We start from the raw sequence: 16,704 nt of genomic DNA, 5'->3' as shown, positions 1-16,704 counted from the left end.
AATTGAGATTTTTATCCTCAAACTGACAGAGTTAAAGCCCTTTGCGAGAGACCGTTAAATATCTCTATAAAGGATATTTTTTGAGAAGAATAAGCCTTTCTTATCATAGAGAGCTACATTTAAAAAAGAGGGCAGCTGACCAAGCTTCCACCATAACTGCCCTCCCAAACAAGGGCCGTACGTCTAACTTCTTCCACAGCGGGTTACTACCTTCTTTTGGGCTTCCAATTTTTCAGTCAGGGAACAGGCAAAATGGACTATACTGCCTTTAACACAATCTTGAATTTATAACGTGGTTCCTCTGGGGAACAAGAGCCAAATTCACACGACTTGCTCTCACCTTTTAATAGAGCATTTAAGAGCTTCTGGGGCACTTTCATGTAGGTACATTACAGCTCCGTTTCCACAACAGGAATGTTAAGGTCTAGTATAATTTATTTTAATTAAAAAAGAAATACCTGAATCTCTGGTAACACTAATTGCCTGTCTGTTTTAATTCAGTGAGCTTTCACTGTGTTATAAAAAGGTTTTGTTTAAGAACAAAATTACCAACAAAAGAAAATGCTGAATCCACAGAGAACGTGATAGGTAAGAACAAAAATTCTTACCAAGATCATGTTAATAGGATTAGTACTTATGAAACCCAGCCCAAGCACTGCAGGCCTTAAATGGAAAGCTGATGGCTTTCAGAGGAAAAACGAAAACTTGGCCTTGACTATTTTTGCTAATTATATTACGGTGCTGCTAAATACAAAGTTGCTCTCTACTCCTTCCCTGAGAAGAGTTAACTATTGGTTAGACAATATGTGTTAGATAACAGTAGCCAAGTGCCTACCCCGACACGCCACATCTCAGGTGGGTTACTTACATTGTTAACCAAAGTATCCTCCATCTTTGCATTATTAGTAGCCACAGTGTTAGGCAGAGAAGAGGAAGGTGTAGTATAGTCTGTTACAGACTCCTGTGGAGGAGTAATAGAAAAAAATACGTTTTAAACTGAATTAATGAGTCACTTTCTAATGATGGCCTACCAGTTGTAAGGTTGTTCTGGAAGAAAGCAGGAGAGAGAGCAGACCTTATGGCTCAACTCACTCCAATTTTAACTTACAGGCCAACAGTGGGATAGAACAAACATGAAATCACCACTGAAATGATAACATCTCAACTGCTGCTGGGGTCCTGCATGTTTTTAAAATGCACTGCATGGTACTAGGAGGTTGTCAGTAGTACTAAATATTTATTTCTGCGGATTACTACAAAAAAATCTTTGTGTGGTTCTCATAATCTATAGCTTACTTTGAACTACTGACTTTTTATTCTCTTCAAAATAAAACAATGTAGATGAATGTCAAGATCTTGTCACAATTATTAGGTTTTAGGAAAAACTCCTTATTTATCTTCATGAAATTCTTTCAATATGGTACAATTGAGTCTCATGAGCTTTTTACTTATATATACATTGAGTTGTATGGCAATTAAAGAGAAAAATATTCAAATAATATGAAAGAGTCCATCTACCGTTCTTCCTGGAGTGAACACGAAATGCTGGATATAAATTTGCTATTCCCACAAGTGTTAGGCCCTGTACGTCACTCAGTGTAAGCTGCCTTAATGAGCACTTTTTAAATATATGCATCTTTCATTCAATGTGGTCCCTAAGCGCAAGCCACCTGCTTCTTCTGGTGCTCCACCAATGAAACGGTGGCCTGCCCGAGACTTCCTGGGAAGAGAACTAGCCATGCTGGAGTTCTGATGTCTGCCTTCTTTCCTACTAGTGGGCAGCACATGGCTCCACTGTACCTCCACTAGCAAAGGAAAAAGTAATATAGAGCAATTCCTGCAAAGCCTATAAGCCCAATGGAAAGCATTTTAATCTTGTGTAGACATTTTTCACTTTAAACTATTGAATGGCCCAGAATTAAGAGTAGATTTCCACAGAAAGAAATAACTTACTGTAACGAATATCATTAGCTCACATCTGCACAACGTGAAATAAAATCTGCTCTGTACAAATAACCCATGTAGTCTACAGAATTCCAGGTTGCAAACAAAACCGAACAATCAAGCAGCCACCTCACCGCTGGGTTCAGGCCCCCTCCGCCCCCGCTGCACGCTGCTCACCTTCACACCCGCGCCGTACTCCGCTGACGGCACTGAGATCATGGCTCCGAGGTCACCAGACATTTCCGACGCTGCCTTGGTGTCCTTCGTCGTCACCGGATCCGCACTTCTGACCACAGCAGGGCTGGGCTTCTCTTGTCCTTCTGGCTCCACCTGTTGTGCATCTTTCACTTTTCTATTCTTTAATGAGCGCTCCTTTCCAATAGGACCAGGTTTATGTTCTTTGTTTTCTACTGGACTCAAATCTGGGAGCTAAATTCAATGTTTATAACAAAAAAGGCATCACAATCAAAGGCATTCACTACAGACAAAATTCAACTCGAAACCGTTACTTGCTCTCGCTATGTGCTCGCTGTTTCATCGAGGTGCATCTGGAACATGGGCTGCTTACCTTCTGGGCTTTGATCGGGCCAGCCCGTGGCTGCTTCTGCCGCTGTTCTTTTGGTTCAGGTATTTTGTCAGTAGTTTTTTCCGAAAGCACAGGAACAATTTCATTTTCATTCCCGTTTGAAGCTGGAGCACCAAACTGAATTGTATCAATTCCAATTTCAACTCCGCTTTCTTGCCCATTCTTGGTTCCCTAGGTAAGAGAATATTTAAAAACTTGCTATCAAAACAGTTCATAATTGACCGAATGTTTGATGTTGCAGCACACATTTTAAAAGTATAATAGGTTTGAAGCAATCTACATACTGAGACTGATTAAGTTTTAAGGGAACTTGCCCCAAATGCTACTGATTTACATGTATTAGAAAAACAACCGACAAAGTGAAAACTAGGACAAGACCTACGTTTTTCAAGTCCTGCCTTTAACTGCCATGAGTATCATCAGGGGCAAATCATAGCCTCAAGTTATTTCATCATTTAAAGCAAACGTGAAAGAAACAAACACAGAAAGATATCACCAGCAACAAATAAACTGATGAACGAATGAATGAATGAATGAACGAATGAAAGAATGTGGGAAAGAAGATAGCAATACCAGTGCCGCTGCTACCTTCTAAGTGTGCTCTGAAAAGAAGATGAGGTAATATACATCACAGTACGCAGTGACTGGAATGGAGTGCACACACCGTGGAAACCCACTCACCCATTAAACAGCTCCTTTATGTGGCACCTTCTTTGTGCTTGGTACTGATCGAGACACATGTGAGCGATCTAATTTACTGAACTTGCATTATAGCGGGCAGAGAAAATAAACAACTAGAGAGTCAGATACGGGATATGCAAAAATGAAAATAGGGTTAAGCCACTTTAGATTAGTGGACAGAGAAAGGCCCTAGGAGGTCACACTGAAACTGAATCTAAAAGACAAATCAGTAGAAAGTGTTTCTGGCTGAGCAAACACTTAGTGGGAAGATCAAGAATGAAGAAGGCTGTGTGGCTGTGACAAAGCAGGTGTTAGGGGGGAAGAAGCAGGAGGCTAGAGAACACAGGGCTTTGGCTTTGTAAGCCAGAGGTTTTCCGGAACTACTACTTCATTTTTTCATGGAAGAACAAACAACAAAACAAAACTAGGGACAAGGTTCAAGTTCAGATCTTGGCCTTACAATTGAATCACTGGTTCATAATATTTTTGGCACCCATGAACTCAGTGTATCAATCAATTACTGTGAAAGGTTACTGTTATATTTTTTTAGTGTAACAACATCAACAGTATTAATAAGGCATGTCATTCAGATTTATTTTTAATACCTGACTATTCACTTTCAAATACAAGCAAATGGTATCAAAGTAACTTAGAATAAAATTCTCCATATGCTTTTGTTGATGTTGAAATGCTAGTCAGTTCAGTATAAATGTACAGTTAGTAGAAGAGCAAATTGGTGCAGCAATTAATGACCAAAAGCTATCTGGACAAAAACAATTAAGAACTTGTAAATAGTTAAATCAAATGGAAAATAGATTGATAGTTAATAGGACTATTAGAGAATGTTAGGCTGTTTTAGGAAGAATATTATATCTTTTGAAACAAAAAGTGTTTAGAAAATACACATAATACAAGGGTAATAAAGCTTAGATTATATTATAATATTGATCTTTGTGAACCTATTTAGTGTGACTAACACTCAGTATTACACAAAATACTAATTAAGAACTAGAGTCATTCAAGAAGTCCCATTAAATAATTTTTTCCATCCTGTTAAGTGAATTAAAAATAAAGTATCAATTTTACAAATTATATATTTCACTATGAGGAAATACTCCAAAATGAACATCAACAACCAAAAAAACTCATCTCCTATCTGGAAAACATAAAAAAAAACATAAATAGAATGAAGAAAAACGAGATACCAAAACACCTTCCTCCTCTCTTCCAACTGGCTGAAGATGAATATAAGCAACCCTTTAATATTGCAAACATGTAGCAGGATGCAAAGAAATCTTTTGGCTCAGAGTGCTGAGAAATTATTATTCCTGTACTTTAACACCAATGTAAAAACCTGAATATTTTAATAAACTTATTAAATCCAGTGCACCCATCCAAAACAAAGAAACAAACTTTCCGCGTCAGCCTTCGTATTAGCGTAAAAAACCTTGAATTTTCTGTATAAGAAATGCTCTATGATTAATCAGTGTCAATACCAACAGGCAGAAGAAAAATAATTAAACTGAGGGTCTTAAATATTGACTCCAGTGACTGTTACTTCTACTTGTACAAGGAGTTTCTCTGTAGAGCTTTTAAAATAGACGATGAGGCCTATTCCAGACCTAAGTCAGAAGCTGGCGTTGGGGTAGGACAGCAGGAAGACTTCTTAAAAAAAAAATCTCAACTGTATCTTCATGTGCTGCCGCATTCACAGCAGAACTAGTCTGGGTTCTCTACACTCATCTTTCCTCCCCTTTTCTCTCCCATTTGTTCTTGTCAAAGTCACCAGAGACGTCCCCATCGTTAACTCCAACTGTCAACTCTCAGGGCCTATGGTCCTTGACCTTCCAGCAGCATCTGACGCACTTGATTTATCATTCTTTCCTGAAACTCACTCTCACTCGGATTCCAGGATGCTTTTCCAATCATTTGGCTTCTCCATCTCTCACATCTCCCTAGGACTTCGTTTCTGACTCTTCTCTTTTCTAACGACTATGACTCATTCTCCCTTGGTACTTGCATCCAACCGTATCACTTCACTTTAAGCAACACCTAATGACTTTCAGATTCATGTTTCCAAACTTGAATATCTGCTCTGAGCTAACTCATACCCAAGTACCTAGTTGACATTTCCATTTCGGTGTGTCATAAACATCTTAATCTAACATGTCCAAAACGGACTCCCTGATCTTCTCCCCAGTGCTGGCCCATTTCATAGCTTCCCAATCTCAACTGCTGGAAACTATTCCTCTTGCTCAAGCCAACAACTCAGGAGAGAACTTTTTCTCACATACCACATTGAATCTGGAAATTTACTAGCTCCACCTACAAAGTCCCGGACACCAACCATTTCTCATGCACCTTTAATGCCACATCCCTGGTCTAAGTGATCATCATTTGATGATTGCAACAGCATTCTAACTCCTACACTCTGCAGACTACCCAGAATAATCTTTCTCAAGTCTGATCCTGTAATTCTTTTGCTGACATCTGCCAAGTGTCTTCCTGTTTCTCCTCAGGCCCCACAGGACCTACCCCCATTATCTTTTCTTTATTCTTCCTCCATCCCTTACGTCACTCCGGCCACATGGGCCTCCCTGACCTTCTTCCAACACCCCAGGCACGTTCCTGTCTCCGGCTTTTGTTTTTGCTTTTTTCTGAACCAAAAATTCACTTTTCCTCAGCATCTGAACAGCATGCTCTCTTACCTCCTTCAGGTCGTTAACTCAGGTGTTGCCCAAGGAGCCTTTCCTGGCCACCTACTGGACATGGTCTCCACACCCCCGGGGAGTTCTGTGTGCGCCTCCCCTGATGCTTTCTCCTCAGCACTGATCGCCACTGAATCCACTCTATGGTATTTACTGAGTCCCCACAATACAATGGGAGCCCCCCGAGTGCAGGGCTTTTTGTCCATTTTTCACCCCCCCCCCCCCCGCAATTTATAAGCCCACAGCTAACAACAGTGCCTGGCACATCACAAGTGCTCAATAAATGTTTGTTCAATGAAAAAATGAAGACCTGCTAACTTAAGCAGTCATTTACCAACATGGCACATTTTAGAAATTATGTTAGAACAATCTCCTGTAAACTCTGCTTCTAAGTAATTATACTGCCTAATTATTCAAACTTAAAAGTGGGAGGCAAGTCCAGAAAATAGTAAGTGCAGTTCCATTTTCTGTATCCAAGGACTTTTCCTGAGGCTAGAATTTAAAAAGCGTTAACCGTAATGCGTACGAGGCAGGAACCCCGCAGCCTCAGCACCACTGGGGAACCTGTTAGACATGCACTCAGGCCTCGGCCCTGAGGAGCGAAGCAGCTCTGCCTCAGACAGGTCTATAGCGAGGCAGGTCCATTCCTACCTCGGACGGAGCAGCTGATCCGAAGGACGTGAGAGGCTTATTCCAGGCACTGACTGACGGCGGCTGTGGTGGGCTAATGGGACCTACTGAAGAGAATAAGCCACAGGAGATGTGATCACGGAAGCGAAGAGCCTCATAGTTGCTCATCTGTTTCATCCTCTTTCATTAGTAGCGAGGCACTAAAAGGATGACTTTTCACATCACCCTTGAAGAGACTCTCGCATACCAAAATAAAGTCTCCCCAAACATTGTGCATTACTTTTATCGACACAAAATAATGTCCATAAAATACGGCTCTTAAAACTATAACATACTTGTTTGAGAACCAAAGTTTTTAAGAAAGGAAGTGAAGAAAAGATTACTATTACTGCTTCCTACGAAGAAAAAGGAGATGGCTAGAAAAAAAACAGATTTAAACCAAACCATGATCCACCCATGCAACCTCCCACCCTCACTTCTCAGTTGCACACTTACATTTCTTAGAGATGTCATTCAGCACAGCTGGCGGGGCCACCTTGCTATCCCATAATTCAGTTGTAAGAGTGCTATGTGACTGTGAGGGCTGGATGGGTTTTCCTGGGGCGACATAATCTGTGCCATTGGGTGTCTGAGCTGAAGGCAGTCTGATTGAAGGTGGTGGCTGTTTGGAAGACTGTGCTGTAGTCTGTAGGGGATTCTGGGCTGGTTTGTGAGTCTGTCCCTGAGTTTGGGCTGGGGCAGCGGGGCCTGGGCCTGGGCCGGTGACTAGGGCTGGCGCGGGGGCAGGGGTTGGGGTTGGGGCTGAATTGGCTGGGACAGTTGGGGTTGAACTGGCTGGGGCAGTTGGGGCTGAGCTGACTGGAGCTGGAGGTGAAGCTGGTGCTAGAGCTGAAGCAAGAATGGGAATTGAGGCTGAAGCAAGGATGGGGACAGAGGCTGGGGTGGAAGCTGAGGCAAGAATGGGGACAGAGGCTGGGGTGGAAGCCGAGGCAAGGATGGGGGTTGGAGCTGGAACTGAGGAAGGGGCTGTGGCTATAGCTGTGGCTGAGGTGGAGGCTGGAACTGGAGCTGAGGCTGATGGTGGGAGTGGAGTGGAGGCTGAGGTTAGGACAGGAGCTGCGGCTAAGGCCGGAACTACAGCTGAGGGTGAGGCCGGACCTGGAGCCGGGGTTGAGGATGGAACTGGAGCTGTGGCTGAGGCTGAGGCTGGACTTGGAGCTGAGGCCAGCGCTGGAGAAGGAGACTGTGCTTGCTGGGTCCCTGTGGCCTGCTTTTTAGCAAATCTTGGGGGAAGCTTAGAAGTCTGACTTCTTCCTTTTTCATTTGCGTTCTTTTTGTTCCAGACCTTAACAAATGGGTAGATACCATTTTTGTCAATAAAAAAGCTCAAAGCAACAGTTCATGAATACAATATCTAGCAAAGCTACCTACTGCTAATTTAGCTCCTGTATTTTTCAAAATGGGTAATTCACAGATCAAAAATGTCAAGGCTAATGAGATTTTAAACTTCGAGAAGCCAAGATGCTAGTTACCGGGGAAAAAGACAAGTCATAATATATAGGATATATGCACTGCTATTTTTATTTTCCTAAAATATGACTTCTGAAAATGTCTAGTCTCAGAGGTTTTACATTCAATTGAATTCAACATTACTACCCCCATTTTTACAGTGTTTCCTGTTTTTAAGCCTTCTCATCTTTTAGAGTTCTTTATCACTATGACCTGTGTGTTCCACTTATTTTTATCCTATGTCAGCATTTAGCAAACTGGGTGTTTGGGTTGATTTAAATGGAGTAACTTATCTTGATTCATACTAAGCATTTTAAGTGAACTAATTTACATTATAATACAAACATTGTAAGTCAAGAATCTGTAATTTATTAGATCATGGCAGTTGTGTTTGTTATACTTCCAAGGTAATTTAAAATGAACTCTAACTCTGACATGAGGTAAGATGGAGCAAATAAGATGATTAGTACGGAACATAAAATATGTTGCTGAACTAAAGGAAAAATGGTCTACTCTAAGGCAAACAGTGATTATATTCTACTTGCAATTTATCTCAATTCTAGTTAAAAACAGTTTAAGTGTGAAAATCAAGCCATTCTCCACACTGGAATAATCAATGCAGCCTTGACTTCACAGCTAGGTAGAACCCTTACCCATTTGCTAACACATTTTGAGCAACAATCTAAATAACCAGCAACAAACTGAAACACTAAACCTGGATGATCTGTTCTTCCTTCTTTCGGCGCTCCTCGTCCTGTAAACGTTTTTGTTGTTTTTTGGATACCACTTCAGTAAAACCATCATCATTCAAATTTGACTGTGGGTCTTCAACTACTGTTACTTCAGGATGGTCATCAATTATAACAACACCTTATGGGTATGGTAAGAGATTTAAAATAATTGTTTTCAATTGAAAAGATAAACAGAAATGTTTAGTCTAATAGTGATTAAAAAAAAAAAACAAGGCAGAAATCTAGTTCTTATAACTCATACTATAACCCATTTCTCACACCATAAGATGGCCCTTTATTATTAAGATTTGAAAAGATTTCATAAACAAGGTTAACAATAAGCCCTAAAACTATCTGCTTTGAATGACGTTTTTTCTTAAGCAGTATAGTAGTAACATATTTAAAAAAAAAAAAATCAAAATTGCCCTATTATCCTACTCAAATCACTTACCCTCTACCTCTCCCAGCCTCAGATCTGCACTGTGCTCTAAAGAGCTACATAATATGTTACCTCCTTTTCACCTAACCATTCTAACAAGAGGGTTTTACTACTGTTTCCCCTTTTCAAAGGATGAGCTAAGCTCTGAGACTGATTTGCTAGGTGATAGTAGCCAGCCAAGTTGGTCTTATGACTCTTAATGGCTCTATTTTATGTAGACCACTGTCTACAATGTGTGGTTGTTAAAAACAAAATGTGTGCAAGTTCACTCGCTCTTTAAGTGACATGGATGTGCACACCTCATAATAGTTCGCAGATTAATAACTCCATTCACTGTCCAACTAACAATTATTCTGGCTATCTTGTTAAAATTGTCATGTATCCCAGGGAGTATAAGAAATCTAGATCCATTAAATAATACTTAAAAAAGTAAAAGTTCAGGTGATGTGATTTGGGGTTGTAGGTATAATGTTCACGCAACGAATATAAGAAATGGGTGAGGTAAATAAATTAATTTTGCAAACCATGTACGATTTAATTAGGGAGCACATGATAAAAACAGATAGTTGCTTGGGAAAGATACACACAACATTTAGAATGGTGAAGACTTCTGAGAAGGCAGGAGGGTATAAGGCATCTACCTGCAAACAATTCTTTTTAAATAGCTAAAAATTCGCATTTATGTAAACACTGATAGGAAAACAAAAATAAATAGTAACACTAGCTTTCACTCCCTAAGACATCTCTTCATAATTCTCCGCAGTTTTCACTTAGGTTAAAAGGTGTGCGTGAAGCTTACATGCATGGCCATGCCATCACGCATTATTTCATAACTTTTTTGCCAAAGAGTTTAGAATCTTCTGAAGAGTTAGTCCACCCAGCTACGTGCAGCATTTATGGACATTTAAACAATGCTTTGTTTTCAACACTCTTTTCTGGCCTGGTGCTTTGTAACATTCTGGGCTGAGATATTACCTAACAAATGTTATTAGGAAAACCACCTAGAGAGGACTACCTGAAATTTAAGTTTAATGAGTTAAAGCAAATAGCTCGATTTCCATCATCGATTCAGAAAATACAGTTCTTACCTTTTTATATTATGTCTTAATCCAATAATATAATACTTTGGGAAATTTCCACTCCAAAAGTTCTTTGGAAGAAGGAAAACAAGTAAACAAATATCTGGGAAGACAAGTCTTCCATGTTCTGTGGACTTTTCATAACCTCCCCTGTCACTTTCCAAATGTGGTGTTTAGATGGATGCTGGTCTCCTGGACCACCATCAGGTTAGCATCCCAGCCTCCCCTGGCTTTCCAGCTTCCGCACTGTTAGCATTTTGAGCTGCATGTCCTGCACACTGCAGATTTCAGCAGCACCCCTGGCATACGCCCACCAAGATGTCAGTAGCCTCCGGCCCCCAGGTGAGCCCCTGGTCTAGAAATAATGCCAAGGCCGTGGGCCCAAACCAAGTTTATGTGCATAAATAACCACTAAGTAGATGAAAGAAAACTCTCACCTACATCTTTACTACTCAAATAACAGAACCTAACCTATGTTTCCCATTACTATTGCCTGGTCCTAACTTAGTAAATTGCTCAATTTCACTCAGTAGTTTCAGTTTAAGTGTCAATTGAATGAATGGCAAACAGCCCATTTTTACATGAGGTATCTACTCATAGTCTTTAGCTTCTGTATCAAATAGCTTATTGCTTGTGCTACCTTTTGCATTCGCTATCCTATCACTTCACAGCTTTCTGAATATTTATCCAAGGCCATACTGCCTCCCATCCTATCATCCTCTATTTACCAGATCTTAGATACCAATTTCATCAAGGTCCTAACTCAATGAGGTTGACATTTCTTTCATTTAAGACACAGCAAGTGTACACGGATGTAATTCTGTTCCAGTTACATCAGTTAGTGACTCATAATCAGCCATTATCTCTGCCTGGTGGGTTCAGCTCTTTCCTTCTTTGCTAACTTCTTTATTTATAGCATCTACCTCAATGTAACACACAGACAGACAGACAAAGACATACTTGCGTAATTGTTGAGATCAAACTGTGACAGCGCGTCTGCTTTTTCTTTGGGCTTTTTAGGGCCTGGCTTGGGCTCTTCCCTCTTCTTCCCCGCGGGGTCTTTGCTGTTCTTCTGCACCGTGCCATTGGCTGCCCCTTCCGGGTGATGTGCACAGCTGCCACTGGCCGGGTCAACGCCAGCTGGACCTGCAGACTGGTCATCAAACGGCCTACGAATAACAATTTGAGATATGATCTCTACACCCGAAAGAAAGAAAAATGCTCTTTCCTGGCAATTTCTAAAATTCAGCCTAAGAAGGACCAGCAGTGGGATAGAGGATTCTTAACTCAAAACCAACAAGCCTTGGTGACTTTTGTTGAGTATAACTTCACTAAGACTGAGCTTCCCAATAAAGGAGATGGACTAGCTCACTAGAGTAGTTCTTCCCAGCAATCAAATTCTAGAATTCCTATCATTCTTTGAAGGTTGTTATCGTGTCATTTGTCTATCACGTTATAAATAAATGAGCTAATTAACATTGTTTATAGCAGAAAATTTCTGTGATGCAAGCTAGTTCAAAGTATTCACTACTCGATCTTCTCCACAAGAGGGCAGCATATGAACGCATTTGGAAAAGCACTGTTTACAATGTATGTGTTTTTAAAGCTCAGATTTATACATTAACATAAACATTTAAAAAAACCCACTTTCATCTGGAAACAACTTGCTTCACAAAACAAATGTTATCTCTACAGTTTTTGTTTCCTAACAGGCAAATTCTATTCTTGGGTTTATTGTATAAAAATTGTATGAAAACAGATCATGGAAAATGGGTTTACTAAATCGTTTTCATCTTAGCCTATATCACTCAAGATAAAAGCTTATCAAGTGCCGGACACAAAGGGTGACCTGAAATATCTAAACACTTATTTTAACTACAAGAAGTTACGTGCCATTTCTGCAGGTTCACAGCTGTTAGCACGCACATGGCACAAAAGTCTTGCTTAGTAGTTGAGATCTACAGTGTACAAAATCAGATCAAGGTTTCCCTTAAGTATTATGCGAAATTCTAATAGTTCAGTTATAGTCAATAACCATATTGTTTTGACTATGTATGCTATCCTTTTCTCTTCAGCTTAAAAAGGGAGGCTCAAATTCTGTGTTAAGCAAGTTCTCAGGAAACACAATTGGTTGCATTATATCCCAGAACATTTTCTCAATTATCAGAAAGCAAAAATATTTTCACTGATGTATGTAGTAACCTGAAATGCTAGGTTATGCAATTAACCACTGCAGATTAATATAATTTTGTCTAAATAAATTTCTTACCGGCTCAAGCTGCAAACCTGGGAATTTGATCAAAATAACAGTTGCTTACTACATAAACCAGGTAGGTATTATGCTAAGTGCTTCACAAATACCATATCAGTATCTTCACACATTTTAATAAATACTATTACTTTCTCCCCATTTTACTGATGATGAAGCAAAAAGTTTATACAACTAGTAACTGAGCCTAGATTTAAAACTAGGCATAATGCTATTTTATAATTTTCCCTCATACTAAAGAAATCAACAATACTATAACTACCATTCTAACATTTAAAAGAACACACTAAATTTAGCACAGTTTAGGAAAATTCTTTTAAAAAAATACCCCGTGAGATGGAATTTATGTTATTGGTGGCCTGGATGGGTGGGCAGGACTTGGCTTTCTGGGTTTCTCTCTAGCTGGATCATTAACGGTAGTTTGCAGCTACAGGGGGAACATAACTCCTCCCGAAGGTTCATCCATCATTCTCGAGAAACCAGCACAGAGTGAAAAGGTTTATAGGTACCACATATTAATTTAAGCCCCAGATGTCACGTGTGAGCACTGGGGTTTTGCAAAGAGAAGAAAGGTGGGCTGCTCATCCCCAAGATGACGACTTGCCAGGTGGAGGGCACTGCCCGGCTCCAGGCCTAGGTGTGGGATTTCCCCCAAATCTAAGAGGCCTCTTCTGGAAATCTAGGCAGGCAAAGACTCCCTCTCCTTGAGAGCGAGAAAAGAATCTGGGGAGAACAACGTGGTCCTCTAGCTAGACTGGCTGCTTTCCTTTGCACAGCTCAACCAAGAAGTCGGCTCTGATCTCTTTGAAGATGCAGGAGTAATTACATCTAAAATAAAGCACTCACCCTCGCTTCCCACTTTTTGATGGCGGTCCACTTCTCCTTTCATTCCTGGGACCTGAGAAATTCCTTCCGGATTTGGGGGGACCGCTGTTGCCGCGCCGATTCTGGCGGTCGACGCCAGGTCTTTGACTAGAAAAACTTCTCTTCGCTACTTCTCGTTTTGGGGGTGAAACATTCTCTCCGGCCTTTACAACAGCTTGTGCATTCAAATCAGCATTTTTTTTCTCATCCCTCTCCCGCCTCTCATTGAAATCGCTGCTTTCAGAAGCTGTTTCCCATTCTTCATTTGCCTGATCTGAAGAGTTCTGATTCGATAAGTCAGGCGTCTTATTCCCAGAAACCTCCCCGGCAGTATTAACTGGCTCCTGAACTGCAGTGTTCACTGTGCCGTTGGCGGGCACTGCCACCTCAGTGGTTTTGGAAGCCGCCTCCCTCTCTCTGAGCCGTCTAAATCGAGGAGGCTTATCTTGCCTGGGTGGTCGGGTAGGTCGCTGCCTCCGGGGCCTCTCTCTAGCAGGGTCAAATTTTCGCTCAAACTTTGGAGGTCGTTTATCTGTGGGCATAGGAACAAACTGCTCATGTCTCCTTGGTGGTTCTGCATCGTCTAGTTTAGGAACTTCCGGCTGCCTGGGGTTCCATTGATTGTCCCGATAGGCAGGTCTCCGCAAGGTGGACGGACGCGATGGGCGGCCCCCGGGGTCCCTGCCGCCGCGCCTGAACGTGCCCCCTCTGCCTCGCCTTGTGGGCTCTCCTTTAGGAAGGAATCCTGGTTTGGGTTTATCATCATCCCTTACATAAGGTTTTTCTAGAGGTCTGTGATCTATTCGGACATGATTTTCAGGCTTGAAAGATGATTGAGGCTTTACAGGTTTTTTGTTTTCAGGCCGTTCCTCTCTTTTGGGAAGTTTGCCTTTGCTCAGACTGTCCTTGTCACTTGCACTTTCATGGATTTCACTGTCCGTGTCAGTCTCTGAGCCACGCTGTCGCCTTCGTTTGGGAACAACCTCAAAATCAGAGCTCTCACTTCGCGTCTCACTTTCTTCTCGCTGTCTCAGGGGTCCTGCAGGCACGTGCTCTGTGCGTGGTTTGTTGTCTCTGTACTGAGGGTAATCTCGCGCATGGCCTCGACCGCCTCGGCCGCGCCCGCCGTACGAGCCCCTGTAGCTTCGGCCTCTGGAGTAGTACTCACCTCGGCCTCGGCCTCGGTATCCTTGATCTGGAAACCAGTCTCTATCTCGAGCTTCTTTCCAATAGGTCCTGGGGGGTAAAGATGGTTCTTTTCTAATCACTGGCCTTGACTCTGGTCGAGGTCGCTCTGTAATAAGGTCTTTGCTGATGACTTTCTCCGGCTGTTTCTCTTCTTTGACTGCTGGAGTGATGACAGTTGGCTGGTTTACCGTTTTAGCTGTAGGCTCTACCTCAGCGCTACTTACAGCTTCTGAGGGCTTCTCAGCCTCTTGAGGTGGCTTTTGCGCCAAGTTTGGAGTTTCTGGCAAAGGAACTTTCTCTGGCTCTGGCTGAGGTGGTGGTAGACCCGACTGGGGCGGGATCGTTGCTGCTGGAGGTGGGGGTGGGGGAACAGGATCTTTCTTTTCTGGTTTTTCAGGTTTTACCACTTTTTCAATGACCTTTTCCCCCTTCTCTCCTTCCTTCTCCTTCCTCTGCTCTCGCTCCTCCTTCATATCTCTAAGTACAGGTTTTTTAATGGGACCCGATCTCCTCACAGGCCTATCACTACCATCGTCTCTTCTGCTGGAACTTGGCCTTGGGCCCCAGCGGGTTTCTGATTTAGATTTATACAGTTTTTCTGGCTTTGGTCCTTCAGATCGTAGAAAGCCATCCTTTTTGGGTTTGTCCTCTGGCCTTTCTGCTGGTTCTTTTGCATCCATGCACCTGCTGGTTCCTTTGGGAACGTTAGCAGACGGCTCGTTTCTCTGCTCCTCTGCTTTCTGCGTGTGGCTCGGTCCATGGGAAACGCTCCTCTTCCGGGCAGGCTGACTTTCTCCGGCGGAAACCCGCTCTTCCTGAGGAGTGGGTGCAGCCTTCTGATCAGGTCCATCAAAACAAACAGGCTGCTTGTTTGTGTCAGTGTGGTGGGGTCTAACGTCTTCCACGGATCTGCTTAAAAACTTTTGTGCTTCGGTTTCACTGGCTTCTCTAACAAAGTCTGCTTTTGGATGAGCCTCTAATGGACTGTGTTCTACAGGATAAGCAGCAGTAATCGGTTCCTGATCCAATGGGGCTTCAGGCCTAGGATAACAAGAATTCAAAGGCATAACCATCAAGGCAAAATCTTTCTTACGTTCAGTGTACAGCAAAATAATCCCTAATTTTAAAACAAAACAATGGATCTTAATCATAAAGAGCATCTTTATGTTACTATAAAAAGTTTAGTGCAGCATTATTTGAAATAGCCAAGAGGTGGAAACTTAAACCTCTACTGACAGATGAATGAGTTAAGAAAGTCTGGTATATATATTAATACATACAAGGGAATATTATTTAGCCATTTAAAAAAAATCCTGTTATATGCTATAATATGGATGAGGACATTATGCTAAGTGAAATCAGTCACAGAAGGACAAATGCCACATGACTTCACTGATAGGCACAGAACGTAATCAGACTTATCCAAGCAGGAAGTAGAATGGTAACTGCCAGGGACTGGGGGATGAGGAGCTGCTATTAAATTGGTACAAGTTTCGGGCCAGCCGAGTGGCGCGATGGTTAAGAACTCGCTTGGGATGCCAGAGGGCCCCGGTTCGGATCCCACATATGAGGGCCAGTGACACTGCCCTCTACAGCTAAGATGCTGAACAACGGCTCAACCTGGAGCTGGGCTGCTGTGAGTCGCCAGCGACGGCGTAGGCTGCAGTCCCTGTGGCAGTGGGTTGCCATGGGCTGCCGTGTGTAGCCAGCAGCCAGCATGAGCGGCCAGCAGCCGCAGTGAGCGGCCGTCCAGAAGCCGGCGACTGATCTGCCTCACCCGGGAAGAGCGCAATGATGGTGCTAACTTGGGCCAGTGAAGCAACGTCCTCCACAACTAGACTGAAGAACAAAAATGACAGCAACTTGTCTGTCCCCCTTCCCCCAATTCCCCAGCACTGTTCCCATCCCCCCAATTCACCAATAAAAATCTTAAAAAAAAAAAAAATTGGTACAAGTTTCAGGTGCACAAGATGGAAAATCCTGCACCAGAGGAGATATGTCTTTCCCAATGAATCAGGATTATAAAACATCATAGAATACACAAAGGGCGCAAGTTCTAACTTTATGGTTACAAAT

At 42.2% G+C, this 16,704-nt stretch overlaps 1 protein-coding gene across 4 annotated transcripts in view; it reads right to left on the bottom strand.

Moving 5' to 3' along the window:
• The window catches only part of PRRC2C (proline rich coiled-coil 2C), an 82,199-nt gene that overhangs the window by 19,121 nt on the left and 46,374 nt on the right, over positions 1-16,704 (bottom strand). For all 4 annotated transcript variants that reach the window (XM_019647931.1, XM_019647948.1, XM_019647956.1 and 1 more), the window contains exons 16-23: positions 13,423-15,669; positions 11,268-11,476; positions 8,774-8,928; positions 7,045-7,894; positions 6,571-6,656; positions 2,513-2,701; positions 2,122-2,373; positions 869-961 (exon numbers count right to left, since the gene is read on the bottom strand). In XM_019647931.1, coding sequence (XP_019503476.1) covers positions 869-961; positions 2,122-2,373; positions 2,513-2,701; positions 6,571-6,656; positions 7,045-7,894; positions 8,774-8,928; positions 11,268-11,476; positions 13,423-15,669 — 4,081 coding nt within the window. The remainder of the gene's footprint in view (positions 1-868; positions 962-2,121; positions 2,374-2,512; positions 2,702-6,570; positions 6,657-7,044; positions 7,895-8,773; positions 8,929-11,267; positions 11,477-13,422; positions 15,670-16,704) is intronic.

Source organism: Hipposideros armiger, unplaced genomic scaffold (genome assembly GCF_001890085.2).
Source record: "Hipposideros armiger isolate ML-2016 unplaced genomic scaffold, ASM189008v1 scaffold_6, whole genome shotgun sequence".
Lineage (NCBI taxonomy): Eukaryota > Metazoa > Chordata > Mammalia > Chiroptera > Hipposideridae > Hipposideros > Hipposideros armiger.
The sequence above is the reverse complement of the archived record's forward strand: the minus strand, read 5'-3'. Positions and strand labels throughout refer to the sequence as shown.